A 9,177-nucleotide genomic window follows, 5' to 3' on the forward strand; every position below is an offset into this window, starting at 1 on the left:
CAACACAACACACACGTGCACATATCATCCAACACAACACACACGTACACATATCATCCAACACAACACACACGTAACATATCATCCAACACAACACACACGTGCACATATCATCCAACACAACACACACGTACACATATCATCCAACACAACACACACGTACACATATCATCCAACACAACACACACGTGCACATATCATCCAACACAACACACACGTGCACATATAATCCAACACAACACACACATGCACATATCATCCAACACAACACACACGTGCACATATCATCCAACACAACACACACGTACACATATCATCCAACACAACACACACGTAACATATCATCCAACACAACACACACGTGCACATATAATCCAACACAACACACACATGCACATATCATCCAACACAACACACACGTGCACATATCATCCAACACAACACACACGTACACATATCATCCAACACAACACACACGTGCACATATCATTCAACACAACACACACGTGCACATATCATCCAACACAACACACACGTACACATATCATCCAACACAACACACACGTACACATATCATCCAACACAACCCACACGTACACATATCATCCAACACAACCCACACGCACACATATCATCCAACACAACACACACGTGCACATATCATCCAACACAACACACACGTACACATATCATCCAACACATCACACACGTGCACATATCATCCAACACAACACACACGTACACATATCATCCAACACAACACACACATGCACATATCATCCAACACAACACACACGTACACATATCATCCAACACAACCCACACGTACACATATCATCCAACACAACACACACGTACACATATCATCCAACACAACACACACGTACACATATCATCCAACACAACACACACGTACAAATATCATCCAACACAACACACACGTACACATATCATCCAACACAACACAAACGTGCACATATCATCCAACACAACACACACGTACACATATCATCCAACACAACACACACGTACACATATCATCCAACACAACACACACGTGCACATATCATCCAACACAACACACACGTGCACATATCATCAAACACAGGAAGTTGGCTGCAGTAAGTTATTTTATTAATAATTTGTAAACACATTTACATGAAGGTGATAACGATTACTCGATTTGCTGTTGTACATGGTCGATATTTGTATAAGGCATTCTTTATTGAATCAGTAAGACCTATTTCAAAAGCGAGCAGCTGCGGAACTTGCACCGAAAGGATGGAAGAACGAAATAAAACCACCACACACAGGAGTCCGAGTATACATAATGCTTATTCATAATACTGACGTAAATACACGCAAACCAAACTGATGTTTGAACTATTTAGCCATTCTATAGTAGTGTTCGTTTTTTTCCCAAGTAAGAAAAATATGACTATCTGTGACATCAAAACGTATGCGAAAACACGCTTTAATTCGCGATAAAGTGACTTTGTCGTTGTTTATAGCACGTAGAGAGTGGGATTGTTCGTACGTGGTTCATATAGTCACGGGACAGTGCCATTTTCTTTCTGTTGTCTATGGATCCGAGTTGATTGTGTATGGACTTGGAATGCTCTTAGAACCACTCAGAAGTCTATGGAGTCTAGATTCCGGGGGAACGAGAACAACATGGATTGTTTAAATATGTACAGCTGCACCAAGTGGACATGACATATGCTGCATATCGGATTGTGCAGGGGTAACATATTGTAAGGTGGTTCTTTTAGACATTTTCAACACCGCCAGCGCTCATACGGCGTGTCGCTGATTTTTCGGAATTTCGCTTCATCAAATAGTTGAACCTGTCCTGGATGGTGGGAGAGGCTGTATACGGTTGAACTGAACGGTGAATACTACCTGAAACGCTGTCACATCTGCTTCCTGTGACAACGGAAACCACGTTGTCCAAACCAAGCAATGTTCTCATTCCCAGGAAAGCGAAGACCATAGCTTCTTTGAAGTTAATCGTGTCGTCGTCGGTTTTCTGGACCTTAATTCCACACTGTTTCAGTTTCCCCTCTAGTAAATTCATCAGGTATTTATTAAACGCCCCGCCGCCCGTGATGAGAACAGTCTGCTCACTACTCTCCACCTCCTGAGAGCAGTCGGCGCATGCCTTGGCTATCCTGTTTGTAATGTGTTCTACGAATGTCCGCTGCATGTCTGCCACAGTGTACAGCTTGTCCTGAAACAGAAGCTGAATATACAGATTTGTGTAGCAGCAACTCAGGAATACATGAGAACTATAAACACACAGTCCTATATAATTATAGTCTTGGACTCTTTTGCACGAGTTGTGTTGATTTACAGGCATTAGTGAGCATTGGTGGTGCCTATGCCATATCTTCCATCGACTGCTTCCCAAAGGTTCTACCGCACCATTAGAACAACCATATCTGAGAATCGGACCTATATTGTGTCGGCCCTATAAGTATACTGTATGATAGCCGTACATGAGCTTCTGCAAACACTGCAAAAGAGCAGAGACCCTAAAATAGAATCTATGTTTTGGTCTCTGATAACAGTACCCAAACACTCGAGGCCGTAAAATACTCAATGCTGTAGGCCTGAGGTTTCACACACACTGCATGATAGAACAGTTTTAACTCAATAATTGAACATTTGTACTGGATTTTTGTCCGCAGATACCGGTAGCCAAGTGATGACGTAAATCCTGCTGGGGTTTCGTGCCGGAAGCTGATGTACTGTTCCCATATAATTGTTCTAAGCTCTGGTTGCGGGTGGTTTATAATCCGTTTCAAACATATAGCGTCTTCCACGTAGGGCAGATTTCATTTGCCGAAACAGGAAATAGCCACTGGGGGCTAAGTCTGGGCTGTAGGGTGGGAGATTTAACTGTACAGCCCAGACTTAGACCCCATGCAGTGACTATTTCCTGCCAAAGGCTGCCACAGAAGAGTGGTAAGAGGGCCAATCTGCGGATTTCTATAAAAGTGTAATTAAACGCTTGAAGGACAAATGGAATTAGTGTATTGAGGTGAATGGAGATTATATTGAAATATAAAAGTGCAAAAGATATTCTGCGACTTAGTCTTATATATTGAAGTTGCAAAACTTATTGAATGCCCCTCGTATGTTTGACAAACTGCTTTTATAAAAAAAACTTTGATGTAATAATGGTATGTTGTTTTACATAAAAAAATGAAAAAATCTAGCACTTGCTATATATGGCTGAAACTCACTCACTCATTGAATGATAGACACCGATGCACTGTGATAACTGGACTGCGGGGCTGCTTTCAAGCTAGATTATCAAACTTATTTTGCTGATAGGTAATTGCTGTTTACATAATTTAGTCAACAGCTGCAGGATAAGGGTGCCTACACGCTCTCGGAGTTCAGGGGTAAAACTTACAACAAAGTAACGTGACAAAAGCGTCTTACATCCAGAAGTGGGAATATTTCCTTGTCGATCCACTCGATGCCCAGTGATTTTGGTGGCGGTTCCTCGTAGTACTCCAGACACTCGAGCTGCTGCAGGAGACTGTCCTTGACCACCCCACGTGACGCAATCTCGCCGTCCACATCGTACTCGCGCGCCCCGTCGAACTGTTTGGCCAGTTTATTCAAGACAATATTGCATGGGCAAATGTCAAAACCCTTCCTTCCTTTCTGTCCAACATTGGCGATACCTCCAAGATTGATACACAAATCAGCATGACTGAACAGAAACTTTTCGCCCGAGGGTACGAGCGGTGCCCCTTGTCCTCCAAGGGCCAAGTCCTTGGCTCGGAAGTTGCACACAAATGGGCATTGTAGGTACGTAGATGTCGTCTCGCCATCCCCGAGCTGAAACGTAAAACTGCTCTCAGGTTGATGGAAAATTGTGTGACCGTGGGACGAAACGAAGTCCACCTTTATTCTCTCTTTCTCAATGAACTGTTTGACAGCGTCGCCTATGAAATGACCGTAGTCGAAATGCAACTTAATGAGATCCACGCCGGCTAGTTTCGTGGCCCGTCTCAGCTTGTCCGTCCATTCCTCGCCATAGCACACAGTGACAGCTCGCTCTATCCGGTATCCCCACACATCCGTTTCGATGTCGCCTGTGAACTCCACATAGCATATGTCCAGGCCGTCTAAGGACGTACCCGACATCACACCTATGCCTTTGTACGACGCCATTACTCAATACGTGCAAGTGTAAAAGTCCCAACACGTCGATATGTGTGCAGCGGGGTCAGGTCGCACAATGAGGAGTTTACATGTCGGTGTGGGACAGCAACGCAGTTACACAACATATAGCTGATATGCGAGATGTTGCTGGGTCAAGGTTGGTTAATTCGGTGAAAGGACTAAAACTGATAACAAGTTTAAACACAATAAACCAAATACAACACAGCGTAAAGGTCTTGTTCGGCATTATTGCTATGCATTACTGCATGGGGTCTATTAATCGTACATTCATTTTAGGACTGATATTTTATTTAAAAAACAAGATAAATGATTGACAATATATTGCATAGTTACATGAATCTTGTTCAAATGAGTGAATAACTGACGGGGCTCCCACACATGGATATGATTTAATTCCTGGTCCAGCAAGTGGAGAATCGCCAATATTACAAGCTGTCGGGTACGCGGAATAGGCAAGGTCGCATATTGTACACCGGATATAATTAGTCCGCACTCACAACCATGGGATATACGGGGGCTTATTCCCAGCTGAGGGACATTCCTCTTGAGTGATATACCTTTAAATGTCAGATTAGCCTGTTATCATTTCAAAGCTTCATATTCACTTCTAGTTCTATTTTCAGGTTATTACCTTGAAATGTTTTGGAAGTGGTTAAGTCAAACTGAGCAAATTTCATTCTGTGAATAGGTTCAAACAATCCCGTTCACGTGCACCTCTAAATTACATATGTGTGTATATTTGTCTATGTATGTAAATATAGGAACAACAGGCATCTTTCTTAATAATTCTTGGAATACTACCTCTATTACACCATTGCCAAAAATGCTTTATTTTGGCTGCATTCACACACATTTAATCTTCAGAATTTTCAACAGAAGTCCTCTTAACTGTCAAATACACAGTTGTCAAGACAATAGAACCGCCAATCAGCATCCAGCTCTTAAGCTTGCCAAGACGGATGACTTCTTTCCTAAACGTCTATCATCTCGAGACAGAAGAACGGGGAAGAGGGTGGGAGTACTTCTGATGTAAAAGAGGTTGTATTCGTAGAATCATTCACAATGTTGTCTATTATTCCTATGATTCTTACGAATCCTCTACCTCTATGCCAGAGGGTTAGGCGGGATCTGTTTGCTTCCAGCATAGTTGACAGTAAGATAACATTCTTGTGATTTCATCCCATAATAGTTGTTTCCTATCCTGAAGGTGAAAAACAAACTATGAAATCACCTCAAGGGGACTTGAAAACGTCATGTGCGGAAACACATTTATGTGGTTTCTTCATTAGAACTACCTTTATATTTGTTATAATGCGTATAAATAACGTAATAGATGTTCTAAACTGTCTTATCGTCCTTTCTGGTTTGTGACGTCACTTCCGGTTTTGCTTCATTATGACGTCATTTCCGGTTTGGATGTTGTGAAGTTAATTCTCGTTTCAAGCGTCATTTTCGGCTTTTGTAACATCATTTTGAGCTATCTCTGGTCTATGACATCACTTCCTGTTCTGACAACACTTCAATATTGACGTCACTTCTGTTACCTACAAACTATGACGATACTTCCGATTCTGACATCATTGCCGGTCGGAATCTACCGGTCAATATTTCTGGTTAATCTCCTTCTACGTAGCCTGTACTAAGTTGTTACAAAGAACATTCCTTTGAGGCAGATTTCGGACGTCGCACCCCTCTTTCCAATTGAGGGAAAACTATTTGGTTATGATAGATTGCTCAGACACTAAAGGACCATGGTAGCTGGATACAAGTTCTACGGAAACTGTATTCCAGGATGTGATACTTGATGCCAATGCTATTATCTCATGGGCAGAGCAGGATGATAGTCTTGGGCTAGTCTGTAGCTTCAGCTATTGTTCATTGGCCACCCAGCTACTGTAGCTTTCAGGTAAAACTTTAAGGCGCGGCTTAGACCCAGTAATTGATCTGGGTGGTCCACTGATGGTGCTAATTAAGGAATCGTATAATGTCTATGGCCAAGTGGTCCAATAGGTGTGGATTGATTATTGGCGACAAAGTCCATGAATCTCCAATACTCTAGCCCTGTGGCCATTGCAAGTAAAAAGTCTGTTTTCCTTTATATCTGGATCAAAGTGGATTTGGCAAGGGGTTCAAATGGATCTGTTAGTAGTGCTGAAAGAACCACTGAAAGACTCAGACTCGGGAATATTCTTGGAGATCTGACCTCTTCCATAAGAAAGTCCTCATTAGTCTGATGATAGTGGGATGATCACTTATATTCATCAAGATGTAGTACAGAATGTATTATAAGGCTGATCCATATAACTCTATCGTACCGTGTCAGAGTTTTCTATCTTCACGTAGACAGAGTAAAAATCAGCTACCAGTTCTGTCTCCCAGGTTATGTCGTCTTCTCTACTGGATGCACTTATTCCATCAAATGTCATAAGGAGGGATGAAGATGGTCTCCATGACTTAGAAACAGCTGCAGAGACGGATCTAGAGAAACCCGAGTCTTGTATTTTCTCCCAGATTCCAATTGTTTAGATGAAGCATTGGTAGATTGCTGTGAAATATGTTTGACTTTGGTTAGTGTATAAGATCTTGTTCCAGAGGAAGATGGATTGGTTCTGCCATCAGTAGTTGCAACAGTCTGGGAAACCATGCTCTGCTTGGCCACAAGTGCTCTCTCAGAAAGATGATGCAATCTGTCATCTCTGTCTTCCAGATCACTTTGTCTAGTAGAGTCCATGGAGGGAACGTGTAGTTGAACCAGCTGTCTAAACCATTGATAGGGCATCTACATGAAGAGCCATTGGGTCTGGTACTGGGTTTACCTGGACTAGAAGATGGTTGTTTAGACAAGTCGCAAAGAGATCCAGATGGGACATTTTTCATCTGAATACTTCTGGATGTAATGACCATTCTATTGTCACACTCTTCCATTGGTGAGAAAGGCTGTCCGCTAGCATATTCAGTCTCCAAGAAATATTTCTTGCTTTCATCGGCAATTGATGGTGTCTGTCAAGACAAACAATTGTGTAGTCTGTCTTGAGGGAGCTCGACTTGCTTCCTCATTGCTTCTGAATGTAAGCAACCACTGTGGTGATGTCTGTGGCTATGAGTGAGTGAGTTTGGTTTAATGCCGCTTTTAACAGTATTCCACTTATATCACGGCGTGTGAGCTTAATGTGGGAGGAAAGCCCGAAGTGATGCAGGTCTCAGACGTTTACCACTTCTGTGAAACCCACGAGCACGGGTATGGTGCTGACAAACCTAGAAACATAATCCGGCCGAACCAGAATTCGAACCCACAATCATAGGTTTCTGGCGTGTCCAAGCGACGCAACTCTGCACAGCGAATCGCGGCGCCTTTGACGACTTGGCTACCCGTGCCCCCCTGTGGCTATGAGGGCTAAGGAGCATGAAAGTTGCCATATTGCCATATTTCTAGGCAGTTGTGATGGTCCTGGTTATTGCGTGGTCCATGACGACCATGGTTCTCTGGGAGGTAAAGCTGACTTGACTTCTACCTTGCTGGTCGGTCGGTGATCCTGATCTCAGATGGAGTAGCAGTATAGGGTGAAGAATAGCATCTGCCATCTTCTTGACTGCCCCCTTCCTCCTAGCATTCTTGATCGGAGTTAAATAGCTATCTTAGGTAGGGATGCGCATGAGTTAGGCATGTTTCTACTGTGCAGGAGGCATCTCTGCAATCACAGCAAGCCGGATGGGGATCCCCTGTAATCATAAACATCCCACATGATAAACAGGCTGGGGGAAGAGATCGAGGACGCCATCTTGGACTTGCATACCACTAATACTTATGAGACTACCAGCTAATAAGAATACTTACTAAAAAACATCTTAAGTATTGAATAAGTTGAATAATAGATAAACAACTTATTATCTGAATTTTAACTATCTAGTGTGAAAATATAGGCCTAGCTGCTGGAGGTTAAACTCAGTTGAAAAAACTGCTGCTTACTTGAGGACACACAGGAAAGAATTGAAGTTTTCCCGCCTTGGCAAGCTTAAGAGCTTGATGCTGATTGGCAGTTTTATTTTCTTGACAACTTGTTGTGTGTGTTTGACAGTGAAGAGGACTTCTGTGTAATTGTAGCCAAAATACAGGATTTATGACAATGATGTAATAGAGGTAGAGAATTCGCAAGCATTATACACATGTGACAATACTTGTCATAGCGTTTTAACGGGTGATGGGAGCTGGTGCAAATTTGGACTGTATGTATATATAGTTTTGTTGAAGGTCAACTTGTATACAATTTGTTACACAACTTGCATTTCAGGTGAAACTGTCTAGACAAGAATATAACTCATAACAAATTTTAATCACACTTAGTCAAAGATACTTCAATAGTAAACATAACACACAAATGAGCATATTTATTCTTCAGGCTAGTTTCCTGTGATCGCCCAATGATAGCAACAACACAAAGTAAGATCATCTGACACTTATGACTTATGACATATGAGCTAATGATTCAGATTCAGCCAATGATGCATGATGTTCACAAATGATGAATTTGTGCCTTACAATATTTTCATACTTCATTATCAAAGTTAATTTTCATGTGAATGTGTAGTAGATTTACATATACACACATGTATATTTACACTTGTGCAAAACTCGAACACAAGTAAATGTGCATGTGAATGGGATATAAAACAAGAAAGAAGTGAGCAAAGCCCACATACCCCCGTTATCCCCGCTGGTCAACAACAAATAGTAAATAGTTTGTTAATTAATGAAATATACCTGTTGAGGAACTGCCCTTTCCTCATGTTACCCCATGAGCTATACAAAACCAGTCATCAAAATTTCTAAATTCCATCATGTTTCCATGAAAACAGCAAAAGAGAAAACTTTCAGAATCTTATAAAAGATAAAAAAACAATCATAGTGGTTAATGTAGCAAGTTTGCTAAAGCTAGGATACATAATATTGTAAACATGGATCGGACAAAAACTCTA

General features: G+C 41.7%; 1 protein-coding gene across 1 annotated transcript; it reads right to left on the reverse strand.

The window, feature by feature from the left end:
• Positions 1 to 1,111: 1,111 nt before the first annotated feature.
• LOC139449675 (anhydro-N-acetylmuramic acid kinase-like) lies at positions 1,112 to 4,308 on the reverse strand. The gene is made up of 2 exons (XM_071231161.1): positions 3,451 to 4,308; positions 1,112 to 2,230 (listed from the first exon to the last, which is right to left on the reverse strand). The coding sequence occupies exons 1-2, from the start codon at positions 4,189 to 4,191 to the stop codon at positions 1,769 to 1,771; spliced, it is 1,203 nt and encodes a 400-aa protein (XP_071087262.1). The 5' UTR covers positions 4,192 to 4,308; the 3' UTR covers positions 1,112 to 1,768.
• Between the last annotated feature and the right edge of the window lie 4,869 nt (positions 4,309 to 9,177).

The sequence above is a fragment of the Haliotis cracherodii genome, unplaced genomic scaffold, assembly GCF_022045235.1.
Source record: "Haliotis cracherodii isolate W230 unplaced genomic scaffold, xgHalCrac1.p SCAF_8, whole genome shotgun sequence".
Lineage (NCBI taxonomy): Eukaryota > Metazoa > Mollusca > Gastropoda > Lepetellida > Haliotidae > Haliotis > Haliotis cracherodii.

Coding starts and splice junctions, on each gene's coding strand:
- LOC139449675 (XM_071231161.1), bottom strand. CDS start 4,191: ATGGCGTCGTACAAAGGCATAGGTGTGATGTCGGGTACGTCCTTAGAC. Junction 2,231..3,450: donor AAATATTCCCACTTCTGGAT/GTAAGACGCTTT, acceptor CTTCTGTTTCAG/GACAAGCTGTACACTGTGGC.